The sequence below is a fragment of the Fulmarus glacialis genome, unplaced genomic scaffold (assembly GCF_000690835.1).
Source record: "Fulmarus glacialis isolate BGI_N327 unplaced genomic scaffold, ASM69083v1 scaffold25922, whole genome shotgun sequence".
Taxonomy (NCBI): domain Eukaryota; kingdom Metazoa; phylum Chordata; class Aves; order Procellariiformes; family Procellariidae; genus Fulmarus; species Fulmarus glacialis.
In genome coordinates this window covers 51,868-76,646 of record NW_009200575.1, presented here as the reverse complement: position 1 = coordinate 76,646, position 24,779 = coordinate 51,868, and the positions used below count along the sequence as shown (strand labels likewise).

Genomic DNA, 24,779 nt, shown 5'->3' with positions numbered 1-24,779 from the left:
TCTATGATTCTATGATTCTATGAGAGGTTTGACTGATGATTAAACTGATGCTGTTATTTCCTCCATGGTGTTTAGGAATACTGCAAATAACTGGTGCTGATTATTTTTATACCTTTTTGCCTTCTAATGGTGTGAGGCACTAGGGTGATTACAATGTTTTAGAAGCCTTTTTTAGTGCTATTTTGAGTGGTTTCAGATTATATTTTTAATAAAGTTATGACATAAGAAACAGATCACTGGCCATATGAAAGAAAGAGGTAGTGAATGTGTGATCTTCTGCAGGATACTGTTGTGTTTACAGTCCTTTACCATAGGAGATACTGTAGTATTGAAAGCATGTTCTGGGACATTAGTGAGTAGAGCTGAGACATTAATTCCTAGTGAATAATTAATACAACAGTTGAGTGACTGTGTTTATGAATGCTCTTTGAGTAATCTGAATTTCCTGGAACGTTCAATGTTAATCCACATAAACTTCTGTGTAATGCTGTGCTTGTGACTGACCCTCAGGCTCATAGTTTTGACTGCGTCATCTGCAGGTGATTTACCTGGGCTGCAGCGTGGCACACCCAACCTGGCTCCATGCAGCACTGCGGGGCAGCTTTAGCTGTTTTCTCAAAGCTTGCATTGATAACACTTGCTGGCCAATTGCCGGTTTCGTGGAAGGCAATGTACGTGTCCCTCCACTGAGGTTCTGTAACAGGGTTGCCTCAGTGCCACCGTTGCAGAGTCATCCTGAAGCTGCACTGCTGTGCACATCATTATTCACCATTATTATACTCTTTCCTACATACTGACCTTATGTTATTTTGGATAAGAGATGACTGTATAAGGTATTTACAATTCAAACAACAGATATAGGGGGTGACACTGAAAGGGCCCCCCAGGTCCTTTAGTTGGTCATCTGCTAGCACAGGCAATGGGGTCATCAGGTTCTTTCAAACACTTGGCCTAATTTGGGTGAGTGCAAAGTTCACATTTTTGCTTAAAATGCCTATTTAAACCTCTGAAAACACATTGGTTGTGTGCAAAGCTTGTTTTACTGCACTGTTGGCTTTAGACTCTTGGTGTTGATTCTTCCTTGCTATTAAGTCAAGGGAAAATAGTGGGATGAAGTGGTTTGCCACTGTTGCCTGAAAGTCTGCAGCAGAAGTAGGAGTAAGACACGGGTCAGTCCCAGTGCCCTCTGTGGGCACTGCCTCCTGTGGAACGTGTTTCTTGCCATGGACTTCTACAAAGGCATTATTTCCCTTTCAACTTTGTTTTTCTGTCTGGCTTTCCCAGACACTCTCTATCTGTTTCTTTAGTCTTTCAGGTCTTGTACATCCAATAGGCCAGTGAGAGAACTTTAAAGATTTTTAGGGAGCTGTGTCATTAGTGTGTTGGGCATTGAAGGTTTTTTTGAACAAGGGATAGTGCAGAGAGCTGTAGCTTTATAGGCTTCTTTGGCAGAGCAGACACCTGCTGTGTATCTAATCCCTTGGTTTTCACTTCTTTAGGATAAGCATCTTGTAAAGAAATGGGGTTAGCATTACAATTGCATATTTGTTTCAGAACATACAGTAGGAGCACAAAGTCTGATTAGGAACAACAGTTTGGAACAGAGTATGTTGGCCTGTATAAAGTACAGTCATTATGGTAACGGCAACAAACTAGTCCCTGTGTGAAGTTCTGAGATGCATAACCAACAAAATATTTTTAGGGGTCTGATCAGTTGATTTGAAACGTAGAATCTCAACTGCTTAAACCAGTTTCTATGACAGCCCAGATCGGAGTGTTAGTATTAGGGAGAATAATGTTAGCATAGACAAGCAATGGCCTTCTTATAGAGATGAATAACAAACATGTGGATGTACTTAAACATGGGTTTTTGCAAAGCTTTGATTTTCATACTAAATGAAAATCACATGCTAGAATTTTTGTGCTTTGGAAAACATTTAATTTTTTCCTAAACTTTTTTTTTAATCCATCAGAAACATTAAACTGAAGACATTTTTGAATGTGGAACATGTTTTTTGATATTAAATTAAATCCTTAAAATGGACATATCTGGAAATGTAAAGGGCCTGTTTTGCAGTATTTTCATGAGCTAGCATTTCTACATATAAATACGTACCAAAGTTAATCCACCTATAATATGCAAAAACTTTTCCTTGATGGGATTAAAATTAAAGCAGACCACATTTCCCATAAAATCTCAGAATTCAAATGTAGTTTTTGATATTTAGCAGCTGCTGTTTGATTTGAACAAGAGTGCAGTCTTTGCCAGATGTGACATATTAACTTAACTAATATGAATAATGAGTCTCAGTGTATACGTGCAAATAAGATTCATTAGTGTTTATCTAACATATGGGAAATATTAAAATACTTAACCTAGGAAGAGTTAGAAAAAGAAAGCAAGCATAAGAATTTTAGTTGTTTAGTTGGCTTAAGCCCTATATAATTTTATAATTAGGTAAGTAGACACTTTAGGCCCTTATAACCTGTGATGCAACATGATTGTTAGATTTCAAAAAAAAAAAAAAAAAGATAAAAGGCCTTGTTGTATTTCAGGGGGGAAACTGGATTGGAGCGTGAGTGTCACTATTGGATCAGTAGGCAGGCTTTTCTCTGCCCGAGGTCCAGTTTTAAATCTGAATGAGCTGCTGTAATTATATTTATCTTTAATGCCTACCCACGGGAGGATGCATCAGCTCTCAGTTATTCCTCCTCAGGAGAGGCCTCGACTGAAGTTGGAGAGGTGGGTTACAGGCGACCTGCATTGCTGTTTTCAGTACCTCCAGCAGTAATATAGCCACATTTTTGTAAGTACTAAACATCACCCTCCATGAAACAGCTGTTGACCATGGATGCTGTTTTGCTTCCTTACAGCTGCTCCATTAACGTGTTCTACATTTGTATATGTGATGGCATATGATAAAAGTCAGAGTCATCATCTTTTGATGTATCTCAGTTTAGAAGGTGGTCTGATACGATAGCAATGTCACCCACCTAACTTGAAGGACAAAACAATTTGAGTCATCTCTGATGTCAATGTTTTTGCACAATAGCTAAGTGAAATCTCCTCTCTCTTGCATATATTATGCGTGTTTTAAAATAAGAATTCTGTTTTGTTATAATAATACTGAGACAAATTTTATTGGTTTCCCAATGTATAGGAAATGATTTCTTAGCATCACGGGTGCCTTGTGAGAAAGAATAATGAATTCTGTATTAAAATCTTCTAAAGATTGAAAATATTCTGGAAAAGGCTAGTTTGGAATCCTCATTATTGGAGCCAAATGACTAAACCTGGGATTTTGCAAATTCCAGTCCTTAACTTTTCTAGCCTACACTTCCTAGACCTCGTGGGCTTTTAACGGTCATGGGACTTCAAGCTCATTTTTCAGGAACTTGAGATTTTCAGTCTGGGCAAATTCAAAAGAGAGAAGATGCATTTGTGAGGTAAAAGGTTGATAGGTTAGCAAAATAATAATTAAACGGAGGCTAACAGGCTTAGGGCTGTGATGTAGAAGGCTGGACACAACAGGATTTGGGGGCAGGTAAAGTGGATAATGTAGATGGGGTCACTGGAGGCGTTAGGTAGGGTTTGTGCTATAGTTACGTAATTTACCATGTGAATTTCATCATCATGTAAGAAGGGTGTGTTTATATATGTACATGCATATGCATGTGCATACAAGAGCCCTGTAAATGTTTTCATGTGTGCTCTATACATAACTTGGAAATACAGGTTACCCTCTAAGAGTGGGGGTACAGAGCTTTATTAATTGCTTCTGTGAAAGAAAACAGGAGTGCACTGCATTTTCGCTGAGGGTCCCATGATTAACTTATTCTGTATACCTAATCACAAAGTAACTTGCAGACAGGTTTCAGTGACTTAATAGCTGCTGAGAAGACAGCATGTCTGAGCTTGCAAGAGAATGAACTTCACTGGAGAGAATGCAGCCGGATTTGTAGCTGCAGTGAGCCACTTCAGAAACTTGTCCCAGCTTGATTGAAAATTGCTTCCCCTGTTAGGTGGGAGGAGGTTTTTCTTTGCTGTTAGGTTTCTTTTTTCACCATCTCATGCTGCTTACTCACCAGCTGAACCCTGATGAGATTTTATAAAGGGAAGAAGTCCCAAGCAAGAAATTTCTTCATAGTATTTAAAACATAAAAGGATAAGGAGGAGGTGCTGTTACTAACATGATGAAATAGACTTATTGCACTTTTAGTGCCAAGGTCCATTTTAATGTTGTTCAAAAAATTAAATCAGGTTTTATGATCAGATCAGAAACCAATGTTATGTAAAAGAGAAAAATAATTTCCCTCCTGTTTATCCCATGGCTTTTTTTAATCTCTGTATGTACGTATCAAAGCATGGTCGTAAGTTTGCTCTAGTCAGGAAGTTTATCTTTAAATTTACGATATAGTTATGTTATATTTAAAAAGTAAAAAACTTATCTCAAATGTTATTTAGCATAAATTGATGCTAAGTATGAATTTGAAGTAAAAAAAAGTCACCTACATATTTTATCACCGATGGAATTTTTATTATAAATTACATACTTCAGCAGCTTCATTCATCCAGCTGAAGTCATTTCAGATGAGCTTTTCCTCAGCAGACTCTGTCTGAACAGAATATTGTTCTGCTGTTAATTGTTTTGGACATAGTGTGTGAAAAATCTTAAGGGAGTTGAATTTTGTTGTTCAGGGTTCACAGTACATAATTTTGCTTGCATGTTTACTGCTGGCCTGTCAAAGTATATGAAGGAATAAATTTCTCCCACAGATCAACTAATCATGAAAATAGTGTTGAGGTGTTTGATTGACGTAGCGAAGCTGTTAATTTAGAGTATATCAAGATCAAATGGAAGTTATTGCAATTAAGAAGCGATTGTGTTCTCAGTTGAAATTTTTAAATGCTGCATTTTAGATTTTTGTGCATTTTTATGCTGTCTCATGGATGTGTTAAGGAATTTCTGTGGTTTGTTACATTTAGATACTTAATGTTCAACACCATTTCAGTGCAAATTTTACTTTTTTGTATAGCTGATATTTAATTGATTGGGGAGAGTCGCTATACATGCAATGTTTCTGTACTCTAAAGGGCTTTGGGGAACAAAGGATTCAGCCAATCTGAGGTTTTGTTGGTTTTTTGTTTGGTTTTGTTTTTACAACTTTGGTTCAAAATATTATGTTATCAGGCTAAAATCTTCCTGCTTATTTCTCTGAGAATGGCTCCTTTATGACATGCTTAGAGGTTCCTGATCACTATATAGTTTTGTACGTATGAAGTTGTGTTCAATATATCATATATAGTAAGACCTCCTTTGGTCCCATGCTGTGGCACAAATGTTAGAGCTGGTACTTTCATATCCATAGTCCTTGAATCTTAATGGTTCAGTTATTCTTGAAAGCCACATTTTTCTCCTAAGTATTCTTAGGAAAAATTGTGGGATATCAAAAAGAAATGTTTGTTCGCTCTATCGCTTGCTTTTTTTTAAAATCTGCATTCAAGCATATGGTACTGTCAGATGACACACACATTCTAGAGGGCAAAAGGCTTCTCATGTCCCTAAAATTGCGGATGCAGGTATGGTGGTGAAACAAACTGGCTTAGTTAAAAAAACCTGTGGATACCTGATGAAGTCCCTAAAGCAATTTAGCCTTAGCCCGGTAATGGTAATTTTTTTCTTTCGGTGAGTTGAGCGATTTTCTCATGGCTTCACTACTTCTGTTCCAGTGCTGAGGCTGCTGTTTCTCATTTTTTCACATGCACGATCTACTCCCTCATGTGCAGCTGCTAAGGAGAAGTTTGTTCCAGGTTTAGGCCTTAAGTATCACCTCCGCACTCAGGTGTCTGTAGCCCAATATCAGCATTAGATCTTCTTCTTATTTAAGACTGTAGAAAACAAGCGAGCAGAAGACTCACATTAAGAACACTGCTGAGCTGATAATGCAGCTCTTTGGTCTCGTTGAAGAGAAGTAGTGTAGAGGCCATTAGCCAAGTCCTTGGGGATGCTTACTGAGATGCTCTCTCTAGTCGACCCTTTGGCATATAGCAGTGCACACGACAGGGACGGGCTGTGCAGGGAAGCAGTTTAGTTCTCTGCCCTGGAAGGGAGATGGCTGTGGCTGAAGTTCTGGCCTATTTTTTAGAACATTAGAAAATACTGGGGGAGGGGGAAGATTGACTGTAAATTTATGATAACAGTAGTAAAGAAAAATCCAATAAGCTTATGTGCTTCCTTGGATTGCCCATACATCCTACTATGGCTTTATCTCCCTTTCGGCTCACAAGCTTTTATTCCTACTATTTATTAAGGAATATGAAAGTGATCAGTGTTACAGAAACTAAAAGGTAATGTGCATCTGTCTCAGATTGTTTTATTCTGCAGCCACCTGACAAAAGATGCACCTCAAATGTATGCTGTAACTAGTGCTTTTGTGACCCAAACAGGAAAATTAAGGTTGTAATTTTCCCAAAATTTGGGAAATATTTTTTAGATCCAGTATTTTTTCCATGGACACAGTGCACCTTTCCATTCCTGACAGCTAGCACAGATCATGCTGATTTGCATGGCCAAGAGATGTGTTTGGATAATGGCATTCATAAGCAAGCCAGCTTAGCTGTGGCACTTGGATAGGGGGTGTTAATTTTTTTTTTTTTTAATTGATGAAGCATTATGCTTTGTAATAAACAAAAGATGGTTAGAGACAAGCAAATAGTGTCTAATGCAAGGGAAAGGGCTGGTGAACACATTAAGGTTCATTCTTTTAACCAAGTGGGAAAAGATAGAGCTCCTGTTTTTCTTCCCTCGGCTGTTCTGGTTCTCTCAGCAGTCTGACTGCCTTCCCACGTGACATTTTCGCATTGCATTTCTAGGTCAATGGTGTCACAACTAGCATGCTTGTGCCCAAATTGATCATCTCAGTTTGCTGTACTCCACATGGCTTTCACATCCATCTTTGCCGTAGTCTGTGTTTGGGTTTCAAAGAGCCTGTCAGCTTTGCATTTCCTCAGGTCTTAAGAAACGGGGATGGCTAAGCAGATGCACGTTAACTTCGCATGTGTTTTGTCCTGCTCCAAGTATCTGGGAGTAGGAGAAAAACAGGAGGAACGAGCTTTGCAAATAGATGAGAGTGACGTGGGAAAAGTCAGTATAAAATCAGTGTCAGTAAGGGAGATGACATATTTGCTAAGGTTAGGAAAAAAATTGGCCAGATTAATTCTTCCAGAGAACTTCCAAACTGTTGAGACGTTACAGTGCATCTTCTGGTGGACGTTCTCTTACTCTTTCTCCTTCATGTGGGTGAGAAAAAAACAGCACAGTTGGGTTCATTAGCATCTTTCTGGAGGCCAGACACTGGGTCCACTGCAGAGAATTTAGGAGCGTGACTTTTTTCTTTAATTGATATTGTTATAACCAAAAGTGGTTATAACCACTTTGTTATAACTGAAAGAAAGGTCAGAGACAAGTGGACAATGTCTACTGCAAGGGACAGGGCTGGTGAACAGCGCATCCCTCCCATTCCTCCTTTCAGCAGCAGCCTCTTGTGCATAAGCACTGCTCCTCAGGGCCTGACCATTTTCTTTCCTGGGTGCTGTGCCCATGCCTGCTGTCCCCACGAGTGCCACCGCTCTGTGGGGACACCCCAGGGCCCCCGCTCCCAGCCCACCGCCACCCTGAGCTCGGCAGGAGGCAAAGCAAGAGGCCGGTCTCCTGCGTATGCACGGCTTTCGGATGCATGGAAAGGTGTCACTGAGCAGCTCCTTGCCAGGGACACTGGCAGGTCTGGGACTATAATTCCTGGTGTTCAAAACCTGGGATTGCCCCAGCCAGGCTAAAACTGGGTGTGGAAGGCAGCAAAGGACCAAAGATGTGGGTAAGAGGACAGAGGTGAAGGGCAGAGCCGGGAAAGACAGGAAAATTGGCACTCAGAGCTGGATTTGATGCTAAGCCTGGCAATAGCAGAGAGATGTGCTATTGCAGATCTCAGCTGTGTAATTTTCTGTTTTTCTTAACACAGCTAGTTTTAAATGAAATGAGGTGAATGAGGAATTTTTGAATTTAATTTTCTTGCACTTAGTTTCTCCTCATGACTGCAAAGCTACCATAGATGATGATGATATTTTTAAAATTCTGTAGATTTGCAAGTAAGAAAGTATTTCTTATACAGCTCTCTTTTGGCTAATGAAATAGCAGCTTACGTGTGAGTTGGTATTAATGGCACATTCAGTAATGACACATGATTCAATAATTTTACTAGACAGAAAAGCACTTAGACACAAACATAAGATATTTCTGAATCTAGGCATCAACCAGAGGTGATTGAAAATACACTATTTGTGCATGTTTCTTCAAATAATTACTGTGGAAAATATTGTGGCATTGTAGTTAAAAGCAGGGTTTTTTAATGCTAATAGCTGAGGGAAGAGAATTCCCAAAGAGAAATGCTCTTCTATAAACCCACGTTAATCTTCCCGACAGAAAGCGGAAGAAGAGGAGCTTGTCCTCACACCTGATGGCACCAGGGAATTCCTGACATTTGAAGTTCCACTGAATGACTCTGGATCAGCTGGACTTGGTGTGAGTGTCAAAGGTAACCGGTCAAAAGAAAACCATGCCGATTTAGGAATCTTCGTCAAGTCCATTATTAACGGTGGAGCAGCATCCAAGGTGAGAGGGAACATCTGTGTACCTTTGCCTTCCTCAGTTTTCCATAATAAGGCTGTTTTGAAAATAACCACAGTTTCAAGAAGAATGAGATTGCTCTGTAACTAGCTTTTTCCAATTACACCATCAGAGGTAACATTTAGATTTCTACTCAGATTCACATGTTTGCACGTCCCAGGATTTAAATAGCCTTTACAGATTTCTCGGGAAGGATACAAGCAATCTCTGGTACAGTTCAATTAGTATGCTATTTGTGCAAACAGGTTATGATAATAGCTTGCAGTGCAAATCTGTAATTGGAATAGATATTTCCTACAATGGGTGCAATGGAAGCTATTATACTGGTGTTCATTTGGCCATAAAGGAGTAAGCATAGTTGTTTGATTATTTTTCCTTTGTTTTTTTTTCCTCTCTCCAGCAGACTAAACTTCTTTTGTGCGTGTTTGATGTAACTAGCTATAATCTTTCCTTTTCCAGGATGGCAGGCTTCGAGTGAACGATCAACTAATAGCAGTAAATGGAGAATCATTATTGGGCAAAACAAATCAAGATGCTATGGAAACTTTAAGGAGGTCCATGTCCACTGAAGGCAACAAACGGGGAATGATTCAGCTTATTGTGGCGAGGCGAATAAGTAAATGCAATGAGGTAATACGCTTTTGATATCAGGACTGGGAGTTTTCACTTCTAAGGTATTTGTGTTTTAGGAGATGTCATGTTTCCTCTGAGACCTGGAAAGTAATATTTCAGAAGCTAAAGAAAGAGAGAATTACAAAACGATCTGAATTTCAGTGTTAGACATGCTAACCTTATTACCGATCAATAAAGTTTTTCTTTTGAGTATTTTCATCAATGAATAACAGGAAACACTGAATAAAACTGTATTGATTTTGTAATTGGATCCCACTGTTTACGTGATTTTTGTTCTTTGGAGTTTTTTTATGTAGGTCTATTGAGTCTTTCATTTTTAGACTTAGTGTTAACTGATGTGCTTCTTTGTCACTTTCAGTTTTTTTAATTAAGAGTAGAGCCCTTAAATTTCATTATTATATTTTATCTAAGCAATTAAAAGTTCCATGTAAAGATTCTGCAAAACTTGATGCAAATAATTCTGTTATTTTGGATTTTAAATATGTTGTGTTTTGGCCTTCATTGCAGGGAAATATGAAATACTGAATTCAGGGTGAAGTGGTGATTCTTTTTCTCATATTATTTGCAGCTTCTGTCTCCTCCACTGGAGTGTTAAGTGTTGATGTTTTGAAATATTTTCATGATTTCTAATAGTTTATCTTCTAGATTCATGTAAACAATGCTATATAGTAGAAATATGTGGGCATATGATGCTGAGAAGGACTGCAGATGCTGTGGAGAACTGAATTAGACTTCAAAATGATTTTGACAAATTGGAGAAATGCACTGAGTTAAATAGGGTGCAGCTGAATGGAGGGTCAGGGAAGCATCTGTTCTTAAGACGTCTAAAAGTCATTCTTGTTAACACCGGTAAGGTCTTATCGGAAATGTTGTTTCTTGAGCGTCATGCTTCAAAAATGATGTGCACAAATTGGTTTAGTACTGCTGATGTTGCCTAGGGGGAAAGGGAATGGTTTATTTGTTAATGCATAAAATTGATCTTTAAAAAATTCCAGTTCATAGCATATGATAAAATCATGTGTGAAAAGACACTAGTCTCTCTAAAAGTATTAAGCTCCTCTTGATTAACTGCTTATACACAGCTTTAATACACATACACATCTTTACATACACACATTGCTAGGAAGCCAGGTTGGATGCACACAGTTTCTCACTTGGTGTTGAAGGAATTCTGACCTTTCTATATTTGGTGATGTCCTGTTCTAACCATAATTCTGAACTCAGACTCCAGAGGGCACAGACTGTCCTTTGGAGACTGTTTCTTATTCCTACTCAATTTCAGATGTATTTTATATGTTACGACATAGAAAGGGTGAAATATTTTAGACTATTTCTGTGTTTAGTATATATATTTTTTTTTTCCCCAAAAAGGGTATGGAAGATGTTCGCTCTTCTGTTAGTGAAAGTCTTCTAGAACAAACGTACCAAGGCAGTGTTTGTAAACATGATGGAGCAAATCCAGCAATAATGAACCAAGACATTGCTCCTTAAATCCAATAGATTTTTTTGCTCACTCAAGAATATTTTTGTGCCCTACGTCTGCGTAACGTTCACTAATCTATTTTGCAGAAATCACATGGCAAAAATGGCACAGTTCAGTCTACAGTATATGTGCTCCAAGATGAAAGAACTGATGTTAGAACCGGATTTAAATACACTAAAATATATCTGTAGAGGGAGCAGGGTGGGCCTACTTTACCATTTTTTTCTGGATTTTCCCAGCTCCTTAGTAAGCTAGTGAGATGAGCCATGATAGTTTGGGAAAGTGATGATATGCAATTATTGGGGTAGTGATCATCTTTGCAAAATAATTTTTGTAACTATTTTTTCTCAGGAATTCTTGCTTTCATCACATTCATCCAAAGGAAATAACGATGTCAATACTATTTGCATATTTTAATATGATGAAAGCGCAACTTGTATGGACATAAAGGTATTTACCTGCTGAGCTGGCAGTGTTCAAGACACTGGTTTTCTGAAAGTCTTGCAATGTCCAGACTTCAATGAAATGAAAAGTGAAGAGAGAAATTTTTTTCGTGGCATTTTGCAATTAAACCCTAGTTCCTTGTTCAAGAATTGGATGGATTTAAACTTTAGATATTATTAATCAGATATAATATTGATAAGCTATGATAATATTATTTATGTATCATGTAGACATGGCCCTTAGGGACATAGTTCAGTAGTGGACTTGGCAGTGTTAGGTTTACGGTTGGACTCGATGATCTTAAGGGTCTTTTCCAACCTAAATGATTCTATGATTTTATGAATACCATATATGAGTATGGTATTTAGTCACCTTAGCCCCTAAGTAATGGATATGTGGAGTGAGACCCAGCTGGAGAACAGCACTGCACGACTGAGCGTCGCAGTGATGTTCACTTTCCCCTGGAGCACCAGATATTGGCCATATCTGGCAGCCTCAGCTATATTATGTTTAATTCAGCAACTTAGATTACTTGGACATGCTGGCACACAAGCGGTCCCCTTAGAATATTCCGGTAGCTGCCACCAGCCTAGTATACAGTCTCAGCAAAGATTTTCAGTATTAGAACAAAAAGAAAAAAAGACATCTGACTGGCAGCAAATTCAGGAGCTTGCAGATTAGAAGTAAAAGCATCAGAAGGGCAGACCCTATCTTGATAAATCACACCTTTTACCAGCATGTTCCTCAGAAACGGAGTTTTACTGTTTTTTCTTAAAGACAAAAAGAGATGTTTACCTTTTGAGAAAGTATTTCCCTGGTGTTTTCTATGCTTTTCTCTCTCTTTTGGTTCTCCAAAGGTGTCACCATAAAATAACAGCAGCAACAAAAAAGATCCTGTCCAACTGATTTCTTTCCTGTGTTGATTCAGCATTGTATGTGCCCACTTTATGGACAAAAATATAGCTTGCACTTTTGTTAGTCTTGCAGAACTACAGTTAAGTGGAACAAGCTCGATTATATTCCCTTTTGTGCATCGCCAGCAGCAGTGTTCATTCCACTCCATTCCAGTGGCATGGTCAGTCCTGCACCACGGTGCGAGGTCAGGACTCGGCGCCCTGGGATTTCCCACCGTGCCACAGAGCAGCCGCAAGTGTCTCGGAAGGGGAATCTGTACAAGGGGTGATAATGCCAATGCAAAAAAGCGTTATGCGCAGCGTCTGGATGATAAAAACATTTGCTATCTGGCTGTTAAAAAACCAACAGCAAAAAGAACAAAAAACCCAAGCCTTTTTTTTTTCCCCCTGGCTTCAAGTCCAGTAATCGTTTTGCATTTGCAAAATCAAACTGAGTTCTTTTGAGATAGATACGCAACCCAGTCTGCTTTTTTCTTCAGTAAAATTGAGTTTGAATTGGATTTTAAGAAAGTTAGTAGTATGAATACTGTTCTTTTGCTTTTAATATTCATTTTCATAATCAGTCCTAAGAATTGCAGGGCGAGGAGAATTCATGTGACGGCACGGTTCTGCAGAGTGCCATTTCTCTGTGTTTCAGTTCAGACCAGAATTTTCACGCATTTTGTATTTTGGTTGCTGTCTAGAAGAGAGGACGGCTCAACCCCTGGCGTCCTGGGTTTAGAGAGGCAGGGACAGTTGCCTCTGATCTGCTGCAGAGGAGTTGTTTCTATGTCAGAAAGCTTTCTTGGGCTTCAGAAGTCACAGTCTAGTTGACTGGAGCATGAAACTGTTTCAAAACTTCATGAAGTGGCCTCTGATACTCCTTTTTCATGCCAGCGTTATTCTCATACAGCTTCACCAGTTCTCATGTTATAGACTAAGCCTCAAAGCAATTATAGTAACAATAAAAATGTACATAAACGCCATAAGAGTATTATCTCGTCTTCAGAGAGGTAGTGAGGAGATGATTTACATCATCAGCTCTTACATAACTGTAAACTCAAAAGAGACCACAAACTTCCCAGAAGGTAAAAAGCGTTTTTATGCGTTGTGGTTTTACTGAACTGAAGAGTAGCCTGTAGAAAGAATTTTCATTGACTCACCAGGAGATAGAGTATAATGCATCCAGGTTTTTAAGTGAATTATCTTGTAGTAAATATTGATATAAGCATGGAGTGAGTGGTAGTTGTGAATGAACTCCAAGCCAAAATTGCGTATCTGTTTTTCTCCTGTTTGCATTATGTCTATGCAGAGTACAGTAATATAGTTAATTCTGTAAGCTACACTATTACAAACCTTGCAAAGCTTTGTTTAATATCTCAGCCACTCCAGACAAAATCACACAGTGAATATTTGATGGATGCTGTTAGACTAGTGTAACAAAAACATTTAGTTTGGGATTTGGATATATCTAAGGTTCCCTGCACCCCCTTTCAAAAAAGTTAAATATGCTGTTCAAATCTATGTTTTCATCTTTCAGCCTTGCCCTCTGTGATCAGCATTGTGTGTTGATTCTTCAACTTTCCTTTATAAGCACAGAAAGACTTAAAGGTACATTTCCAAAGTTGTGCAGACAGTGGCAAAAATGGGAAGAATAACAATAGCAGTGACTTGATATTTGTATACAGCCAGTACTTAACACCTCAGTTTTCAGAAGACATGGCCATCAGCTTTGTGGATCTTTAACTCAAGGTTGATGTTTTTTTAATTACTGAGGAGCCTAAGATTTAAGGAGAAACGCTGGAGCTCCTTGCGCCGTGTTCTGTTAATTAGTGATATTATTATGATTAGCCTGCATGGGCAAACAGCTGCTGGCTGTATGGCCATAATGCATACACAGCGCTTAGGCATGACTGTCAGGCAGATCCGTGCAGCTGGCGGCAGTATGTGCTGATTCAAGAAAATAAAGGTAATTGTTACTTTTGGAATCCTGCTCTTTTCAGTCCTGCAACCTGGACAGCTTAGAGGCACAGATTGCTCATCTGCACTGTTCATGTCACATGCAGGCAGCACTTGTCTGCCATTAAGAAAGAGAGCATAACCATTTTCCTCAAAATGAGGTATTTCAAGTTTTTTTTTTTTCTATCTCCCTTTTTTGACAGAATTAATGTCTTGCCAAACCTCCCTGAAAAAAAGGTTTGCGAATGATTTGCAGATCCCCAAATTTCTTTCTGCATGCCTGTTCATTTTTGCTCCAGTTGCTGAGTTGAAAATGGAGCATACCATGAAGCGGAGAAACAGTCATGAATTGAGACCATATAAGGACCTCATCAACTGTTTAAGTAAATTGACTGGTAGACAGATCAGTGAGAGAGACTTTTCAAATGAGTGGTTTCATTATAAAAGAAAGGAAACCAGCAAACATCTATTTTTTTCCGCTATGTGTGGAAATATAAAACATTCAGCATTATTTTTCCCTGCATGCATTACCTAGTTACCTACTTTGAAATTGATATGACAGGTTTGGTTTTTTTCTTTTCTTGCTAGATTAGTTTTGTGACGACTTTCTGGAGTTCATTTAACTATCGAAAAGGCTTTAGTATCTTCTCCAAACACGGTTATTTCACTGTTCACTCCCTTCTCCAAGTCATTGATAAAGCTGCTCATCAGCCTAAGCTGTTCCCAGCCCTGATCCCTGGGGGAACATACAGCTGATTCTTCTCCACCTTGAAGACTGATCTTGTTTCCAGTTCTTTAGCCAGATTTTAGTCCAGAAAATGAAAACTTAGTTTCTTTAACGCCTTTGATATGAAGCCTTGGTAAAGGCTTTTTAAAAATGCATATATGTCACATCTGATTCATTGCCTGAGAGCTTGGAGAGCTTACTGACACCTTTGTGCAACTCCAGCATCCCAGTGAGGCGGGATTTTCCCCATGGATGTCTGCCTTCCCCATGGACCTATGTCCATCATGCTCAGTGATCTTACTCTTTATTGTAGATGCCACCATTTTATCCAGAAAGAGGTCAGATGCCTGTTCTGTAGTTCCCAAGACCCCCTCTAGACATATAGGCAACCACCAGTCGTCTGGCACCATGGCCATTCGTAACAGTATGTTGAATGTTTTGGCCAGCAGTTATACAATTTCATGGTTGAGTTCCTTCAGGGCTTTTGGGAGAATGTCATCCAACCTGTGACATGTTAACATCTCACTACCCATTTGGTCTAATGATCCTGTGTATTTTCTTCTGGCTGATCTCACTCCTCTCTTTATTTGCTGCAAAGAATAGGGTCAGGTGTGGAAATCTCCCCAATGTCTTAAGCATGTTAGTAAAGACTGAGGCAAAGAAATCATTGAGCTTCCCTACTGCAGACTTGCCCCTCAGTAACCCTTTCACTCTTGCCATCAAGGGATCCAACTGATTCACTGTGCACCTTCCTATGTCTGATGTCCTTCGTAAACATTTTACCTTCGGTCTGAGCATCTTCTGAAGGGTGTTGCTTAAATTCTTCCTTCTTTCTCTCAATTTCTTGGGCCATATTGGTGGTTTTTTTAATTGTGGCACATTTTACTTGAGCTTCTAATACAGGATTTGTTAATAGTCTCCTTTTAGGCCTCTGGTGGTCTTTTTGGTGCATGATTTTCAGTGTACTTAGGTAAACTTCTAATAGTAAACATCCCAAGAAACATTTTAATATGTTAGTTGTTGGGAAAGTATGTTCGTGGTTTTCTATTTTGTAGTATCTTGTGTCTTCTGTTCTGCCCTTCTACCTGTCCCCATTTATTTTGACTTACTTTTTTCTCCTTTATCTGTTTTCTATCCTTGGTATCAATTTACAAGCTCCATCTTGGCCCAGGTTCCTCCCCATACCCCATAACCTACCATCTAACTACATTTTGCAAAGTTGTGTGGGTTCCTTCCCACCATTCTGAAAGCATTTTTTTTGTCTTCTGCTTGCCTTTTAACATTGTCAGAACAAGAATGCAGTATTTCTTAGAAACACTGTACTAATTTTACATTTACTAGTGCATGATTGTGCATGTAAGTCAAACCTGACCCTTTTACTGACTATTCATCTACATTTTCACGTCTTGCAAAGTCTGTCCCTGACGAAGGATCCAAACTTGGGTGGTACCAAAGAAAACCATATTTAATATTGGTAGTAGTATTGTAAAAGTATCTCTGTTGAAAAAGGAAGCTGAAGCATTTTGGACATCTTAGCCACAGTACACAGATAAAAAAAGAAGAAGAAAGCCTGGAGAATAATTCTGTGTGACAGAAAGAGCTTCAGTACCCTGGATGCAGTGTAATATATAGCACATTTGTATACTGACTTCTTTAAAATCCTTAATGCTTGCATGCTAGTATTTAGATAATTTACTTTCTGAAGGAAAAAGGGAGTCTGATTATTGTTTCTTTTAAAAAAAAAAGTTTGTTTATGCTTTTAATATTTTGGCAATGTTCTTGTGCATAAACTTTTTTCATATTTATGTGCATAACTTCAGATAGGATGGATGGTGGTGTTTAAGTAAAAAGGACCACATTAGTTGTCCTTTTATCATCTAGATAAGCAGCAGCTGTGCTAGTTAGTACAGACAGTGCTGTAGCAAACAGCTGGTTCTTATCTGAATGACAAAGGGCCAGGCTAGAGACCTTTTTTATTTAAAAAAAAAAACAACAACTTATTTCTATTTTTATTTTAAGAGAATGGAGAGAAAAGGAGGATGTGAGGTTTTATTGCATTTTTACGAATATGATCATTTATTATAGATCAGTGCTAGGACCCAGAGAGGGAACTCTCTCTTTTCACCCTGGAAAAGAGAAGGCTCAGGGGGATCTTACCAGTATCTATAAATGCCTGATGGGGTGAATAAAGAAGACCCATGCAGAATCTTTTCAGGGCTGCCCAGTGCCAGGACAAGAAGCAACGGGCACAAACTGAGATACAAGAAATTTCTTTAAACATAAGAAAAAAATTTTCTTCTGAGGGGGTGGTCAACTACTGGCACAGATTGCCCAGAGAGGTTGTGGAGTCTCTGTCCTTGGAGGTATTCAAAACCCAACTGGACAAGGCACTGGGCAACCTGCTCTTGCTGACCTTGCTTTGAGCAAGAGGTTGAACTAAATAATCTCCAGTGGTTCCATCCAACCTCAACTGGTCCATGACTCTGGACTGTCACACCAAGAAGTGCTCCTGCTAGGGGCAGCTATTGGTATGAAGTATAAGGGCCAGTTGCTGCCTAGCTTGCTTTCCTTGCCAGGCCTTCAATGAAGGTCAGGAATTCATACATCTTTGTTTATATTACCTACTCTTTATCAGTTAATCAAACTAAATTATACTGGATAACACTGATACCGGCTAAGGGAAGGAACTGGAATTCAGGCTCTTTATTAGAAATGCATCAGGAAGAACAAGTCTTTATTTGAACTGCAATCTTGCGTTGGACTGTTGATCTCTTTGTCTTGCCCACAGCACAGTTTCCAAATTCAATGTATTTTTTCTTACACAAACTTTCTGTTAACGATGTAAGGAAAAGACTTTTTTTTTTTGTGAAAGCCAGTTGTGTAATTCCTGTCTAATTTTTGCTATTTTTTAAACAGCATTGTATCTTTTGTAAAATATTTGTGTAGTTGGCTGTCGATGCCTTTGTTTAAACCCATCTTTTGAGATGCTAATTAGAAATGGAAAAAGTTTTCCCCATGAAAATGATAAAATACGTGATTGACTTTGCAAAACACAACCATCTAAATACAGTGCTCCTGCTATTTCTTTTATTTACCCTGTACTTCACTGCATTACCAGGAGTGAATTTCTGTGTATTTCTCTGATTCAGAGCTTTCTTCTTGTCAGTATCTTTCTGAAAATCTCTTGAGACGTTCCTACAAATGAGTTTGAAAGTTGATGGGTTGTCACATGAGGAAGGACTGTGCGATATGGCTCACTAAAAGCTGGACACTTGTTACGTAAAGTCATCAATATAGCATGGGAGAATAAATCCCAAAGCACTGTGATATTTTCACACCTTATTTAAAGGCAGTGAAACAAAGGTTAGTTTATCATTTAATGCCTTTACCATGCAAGTTTAAGCTCTCAAGCAGGCTAATGTTGCTGTGCTTTTTTTTCTTACAGTGTTTCAAATTTAACATTTCTATTCTTTTTGAATTTGCCTTAGATTCCTTTATAACGGAGGCTACAAATATTGTTTAATTTACTTTTCAGTAAAGCTGTCAGTTGTAATCTGCAATTTAAAAAAACTAATAAAACAAATCCTCATTTCACAATTTAAAGCTTATTGAGTCTAATTCACTTGCACTGCAAGTTTATTATTCTCCTGCAGCTTGACGTGCCTCCAATTTTAATTGTGTTGACCCTCCGATGCAGTAAATCTCCCCAGTGCTTATCAAACTGGGAGAGATAAGTCTACAATTTGGAACTTCATTAAATATCTCATTTATATTAAAGAGATGATGGCTTTGAACAGAAATAATAATTTCCACAGACTCTGCGACCTCCTGATCGTGGTCTTCTCGACTTTGTAATGCGGCGTTTTGCAAACCTCCACCCCTCCGTGTACCGGGCGTTACGCCAGCGCCCGAATGTCAGAAGTCGTTAGTCCATCGGGCTGACTTCAAAGCCTCTGCTGTGGAGACTGCAGCTGAGTGCTTTGTGGCCCTTGAAGCAGATTTTTAAAAATCTTTCGTAGTGTACATTTCTTACTCATCTGGGGATTGCGGGTGGAGTGATTAATAACGGGCAGCTGTTTAAAGAAAAAACAACCAACAAACATGTTGCTTGTTATTTTAATTCCTGAAACTATGAGCTACTCCTCTCGTGCTCGTTTAGAGACCGGTCCTGTGGAGTAAGCACTCCCAGTTCCCACTGGCTTCAAAGACTTGCAGCATGCTCAATATCTCGCAGTATCTGGTCCCCCCGTATTTCAATACATATAAAATATATGCTGTGGGATTTGTATAAGGACGTTGTTCCTGAGATTGAACTATACATTTCGATACGAAGAGGCGTGTTGGTGAGAACAGCTAATGCTTTGATGTGTGAGTTCATCCGATTACCCTACAAAACGCATCTATTTTTTAATATTTGTTTATTTTTTTAATAGAGCTGGATTCAGTTCACGCTGTTTAGGTGAATTGGTTCAGTGGTCTTAGCGAAGCTCCGTTGGTAGCATTACCGAGCACCAGCAGGGTGGTGGAGCTCGGGTGAACCAAGAGCTTTAGGGGCAGGAAGGCAGGATGGTGCGAGGGCTGGGTGACAGTGTGGGGTGTCTCTTGTCTCCGCAGTGAGTGACTGGGCACTGACAAATTGGGCACCCGAACGGACCGGTGAGCACACGGGCGCTCGTTCTCCTCGCTCCCAGGGGCTGTGTTGGCAGCGGAGCTGCCCACGGCAAAACCCAGCTAGATGATATCAACTTGTTTTCTTTCTTTGCCTCGCACGGGTGCTTCTTTCCACTGAGCTCTGATTCCCTGGGGCTCACTGAGGAAAATTCGACTTTTTCCTCTCTTTTTGAAAAATCTGAGAGGCATACGCAGGAAAACAAGGGATCACCAGCTTCTGCAAACGAAGGCTGAGCTGGGAAGTCACTCAGGGGAGCCTTCTGACGGAGAGCAGTTGGGGTGGGGAGGCAGCCGTACATGGAGTCTTCTCCCCTGTGCATGTGGCCCTGCAGCCCGTATCCATCACTTCTTCCACCACCTACTTCATCTGTCTTGTAATGCCCCGGGGAGGTCTGCCTGCAGTCGTGGTGGGCAGGGACCCGGCAGCTCCGGGCATTGAGGGCTGGGGTGGTGGGACACCACAGGTCTTGCCAGTTCTGGTTTTTGTGGCTCTGCTTGGATGCTGCAGCAGTGCCAGGGATCAGGGAAGCTTCCAGGCTGAATGAAGCACGCGAGGTCTCTATGCCCTGAAGCCAGGAAAGGCAGAGCAAAGAACTCATCATAAGTAGGAAAAAAAAAAAAAGTTACTGTGAAGTCTGATTTCTTTTTTTTTCTTTCCCTCATAACTACAAAACATTTGAGTGTTTGCGTATTTGTTACTAATACGTGTGGTGGGGTTTCCTGGGGGTTTCCATGGTGATTACATTTGAAAGCAAATTGCACCACTTCAGAAAGCGCCAGCAGCCCAATTCCAAATGGAGTTCTTGCTCCGCGCTCCTGACAGGGGCCTTGTTCTGACAGGCTGTCAGTGTGGGAAAGATGGCCCAGCTGTCTGCCCGATAGTATTGAAAAAAGCCAAAACTGTCTGTATAAGAAATTATCCAACAAAGAGACATCAAAATGCAATGGGTTTTTTCACCAATTTTCTGCTGAAGGATTTGAAATTTGACAGGGCACCATGGGAGGTGCAGTGTGAAGCGTCTTAGAAAGTTGGTCATTAAGCAGAGCTGTCATTGCAAATTATATTTGTCCAGGGTGAGAAGTTCTAGCTCATTTGGTGCCCAGACAGGTCTAAGCCTTAGGCAAGTTGTTACAGTTCCCCCATGCTGCTAAATGGACCCTGGGCGCTGATTTTCCTCTCTCTGTGCAGTTGGAGTCACCTGGGAGCCCCTCTGGGCCAGAGCTGCCCATAGAGACTCTGCTGGACGACCGGGAACGGAGGATTTCCCACTCCCTCTACGGCGGGATTGAGGGTCTCAGCGAGTCGCCCACGAGGAACGCGGCGCTGAGTAGGATAATGGGTGAGTCAAATCAGCTCTGCTAATCGGGGCGTGTTGTTATTCCTCTCTGTGATTCATCGAAGGGCGATTAATATATTATGTGGGAATCAGGGAACATGGAGGTTGCACCGACCAACTAAAAACGTGCCTTGAAATTGTTCCACGCAAGCCTTCTGGATAGTTAATGTGAGAAAGAAAGTCAAATGGAATTATAAAGTGAATTTCGTATCCCGTGGCAGGTAATAGAACAAATAACAGGAGCATTTAATATGGTTTTTCAGTGCCTGATCTGGGACAATAAATTATTGGTTGGTCTAGTCTCCATGTTGAGTCTTCATTCGCATGAAAGTCAGTGTCTCATGGGAATTTGTAATTAATTTCAGCATTTCTTCTCCTCTGTTTCAGTCATACTAAAGTACAAAAATAAATAAGGCAAACTTGCATCCATTTATGCTTATTAGGTCATTTCATTAATTTGTTTGAATTTTTGCTTTGCAGGACACCAATTTTAAAACCTTTTAACTAATTTTAGGCATCCCTTGTGTAGATTCTGTGCCATACCATCTGCATGGCCCCAGTGGATAATGAGTTTATTAGCGGTTGTTCTGCAGCAGTTCAGCTTCTGATGTATAGAGCTAGGCAATAAAGACTTGCCTTGCCACAGGAGTGGTCGGATTTACTGACTAGGATGGGATTAGTTTGAAAGGATTTTCAAATTTAAACACAAAAAGCAGCTTGACGAATATCGCACCTGACAGAAGACGTGACGATTGCTTGCTTCAGTTGCAAGTTTTAAACATAAGACGTGGCCATTAAATCTGGGACTTTTTTTAGTGTGCTTGATACACACAGAATATATTAGAAGATGCTGCTATAAACTTGATATGAAGCAAGGCTGAGCTTAGTTTTTAATTGCTTCAGATTGATTTTCAGCCTTAGAAAACGAAAGTCCACCACTTAGGCTTTTTCCAGTCAACAGTTTGTATATATATTTCACTCTGTTTTGGGGTTGTTGGTTTTTTATTTTTAAATTTTTGTGTTTTGGGGTTTGCTTTTTCTTTGTGGTAGCAGAATAACACTCTTGTTAAACTCTCTGAAAATCCAGAAATTTGCTATTTAAGATATTTCTTCAGTTAAGTCTTTTGTCTTTTTTTTGTGCATTTGGGCAACAGTAACTAGAAATAAATCATATTGTGTTCTATTGCATTACATTTTGTGCAGCTCAGAAGAAAAATTGTATACCTGAGAATCAAGGAAGCATGAAAACTTTTCACCCAAAGTCATATGCTCTTAAAGAAAACAATTTTTAAAAACCATTTATTTGTTGACAAATTTAAGGAGTGATAAAATAATTTTAAGTCTTTGGCACTAGTTCTTGTGGTGTCAAGGCTTCAGATAGAACATTTGCAAAGCACTACCTTCTGCTTTTTCCATCAATGTTGCAGAGGATTTACACATAAAGCTTATATAGGCGTTAAAGAGTTATCGCTTAAACAGCTTGTCCAGTGATGGGAGAAGAAACCCTGAGAGAGTCTGTGTGCATGTGTGTCAGCAATGCACTTTACTTCCACACCAAGGGAACACTGGACTTGCCGTGCCAAATCGAACTAGTGGTTCATCAGTCTGGTATCATCCCTTTAGCAGTAGCTAGTAACTGATGTTTCAAGAAAAAAAAATCTTTCCAAAGCTCTTAAAATCTAATGCTTTTGGATACCTCTACAATGTAGACATAGGGAAGAAAATCCATCCTGCATTTTGTAAGTGTTTTATAACCTGAAATTAATGGTTTGATTTCCTCTGAATCATCATTTTTCTGTATTGTTTTCAGAAACCAGGAACTATGTAGAAAATTGGTTGGTTGTGACTTAAATTCATTGATGCTTTAGTTGTAAGCACGTGGAAAATCAAATTGTGCCTGAACCTCATAGTATATGTGATCTAGTCCAGCGTAACTGAAGACTGGTCTTGCCAGGACTGGGTCATTCCCATTTGCAATCACGGCAGCTTCACAGAGCTGTCATGTTTAAACCCAGTTTTTAGGTAGCAGTCAGTTTTCTAATATGCTAATTTTTCTGAATTAATCAGTACCACTAAGTTAAAACTGCAGTGTTTGTAATCTTTGTGATATTATTGCATGCATGTTTTCTTGCATGCCATACAACAGAGAGGTATTATTACCTGTTGGGAGAGATAGGTACAGTTTCTTGTTTCAGAGTAACTAACATTTGTAAGACTCACTCATTTCTTACGCAGTGGAATTCCTGTACTATTAGCATTGATAATGAGAAAAAACTCAGAACTTTTTTTATTTTCTTGAGAATGTATATGTGGTGTTACATGATGCTTCCAGAGTTTTCCTCCTTTCTTGAAAGTTGTCCTAAAAGTGAGGATTAGTCCTAAGAACAATCTGGCTGAGGAAGTCTGGAGGTCTGTACCTTCCCATGCCGGTCCTGACCATGAAAATGAGCCAAAAGGAGTGCTTTATGCACTGCTGACTCCCTTGAGTGCTCTCCCCATATCGAGGACCCCTCTGACTTACGGGCTCTCTCAATCACCTGACGTCTTTTTATTTACCCCTCAATGGGTTTAACTATGTAAACTTGTAGTACTCTCGGTACCTTGCAGTGAGGACATCACAGTTTGATTTCATGTGTGAAGGAGTAGGTCTTTCTTTTGCTATTGGATAAAATTGATGGATTTTGAGTTTTCTTCCTTCCTCAGTTAGACTATTCAAAAGTGATATTCAAGGTCTGGAAAATGCCTGCTCTTTTCAGTCGTTGCCTAAAGTTGGAACAAAACTTTTAAGAGAGTTTTGTTTCTTTTAAATACATCTAATGTAATTTTCAGGAAAGGTATTTAAGACAATTTCCTTACTCTTTCAATCCATAACTGACAGCAAGAACTGGTTGTCAGAGCCTTGCTGGGAGAGTGGGAATAAAATACCAATTTTAGAACATGATTTAAATTACGTAAAATAATGTTTGCTTATTGCAAAAAGGCTACATAAATCTTTTAATGTTTCTGACGATTCTTAGGTTGATCTACTTTTGTAGATGATTATTGCTATTATAGATTTTCTTATGCTTTTTCATTCGATAGTATTTCACTGAAAATTTCTGATGGGGAGGAGATACCACTTTCTGTATTCAGGGAATGACATTTTTGTTTTGACGAGGTGTTTTTTTATTTATACAAATGGGTCTTCTCTTCTAAGAATTAGATGGCTGTAATAAACCCTTATGTTTATTTATTTATTTTTAATATTTTCAAGTTGCATGTTGTTAGTACATTCAAAATAACAACTCTGTTATGCTGGTTTGCTTGGCTCTATGATTAAAAATTCAAGTCTTCTTCTGATACACCGTTCTTGTATATCATCCATTATGCTCCTCAGTTTTGCAATATGCAAATACATAGCTGCTGTCTATATAAATCATTCTTATTCAACAAACAGCTTAGTACAAAGTCCTCTTTCATCTCTTTCTTCTAGTTGCTGATATTTTTTTTATGAACATGGTGGGTTTTGTTGCTAACGGTGACTATACAGAGTTATTTATCAGGGGGTACACAGAATAACAATAGCTTGCACTGAATCTGCTTTTCATCCTGAAGGATCCCCCAGAACTTTGTAAAATTTGATAGTTCCTACACAACAGGAAATACTTCATTCTCTACATAAATAATTGCTATCTTAAGGACAGAATCAGAAGGAAGCACTAACTGAAAAAAATTTAGCTAGAGATATAGTGTGTGTCAATGAAATGAAAATAACCCTTTACAAGCAGAATGTAGTTCCCTGGCCAGGAATCTTATCAGAATGTGGTGGTCCGCTACAACAGTCTTGACAGATCTGAGCACTCTCTTGAGAGTCAAAGCCTGGATATAACGGAGACATTTTTGTCTTTAGACATTCCCCACACATGTATTCCCAATCCCGCCTCTCTTTAGCTTGGAAAATTAGATGAT

At 39.2% G+C, this 24,779-nt stretch overlaps 1 protein-coding gene across 1 annotated transcript in view; it reads left to right on the top strand.

Moving 5' to 3' along the window:
• Nucleotides 1–7,028: 7,028 nt before the first annotated feature.
• Nucleotides 7,029–24,779, top strand: part of LOC104073759 (partitioning defective 3 homolog) — a 66,597-nt gene continuing 48,846 nt past the window's right edge. Inside the window, exons 1-4 of the mRNA XM_009573648.1 lie at nt 7,029–7,145; nt 8,481–8,669; nt 9,144–9,314; nt 20,684–20,834. Of these exons, the coding sequence (XP_009571943.1) occupies nt 7,029–7,145; nt 8,481–8,669; nt 9,144–9,314; nt 20,684–20,834 (628 nt within the window). The remainder of the gene's footprint in view (nt 7,146–8,480; nt 8,670–9,143; nt 9,315–20,683; nt 20,835–24,779) is intronic.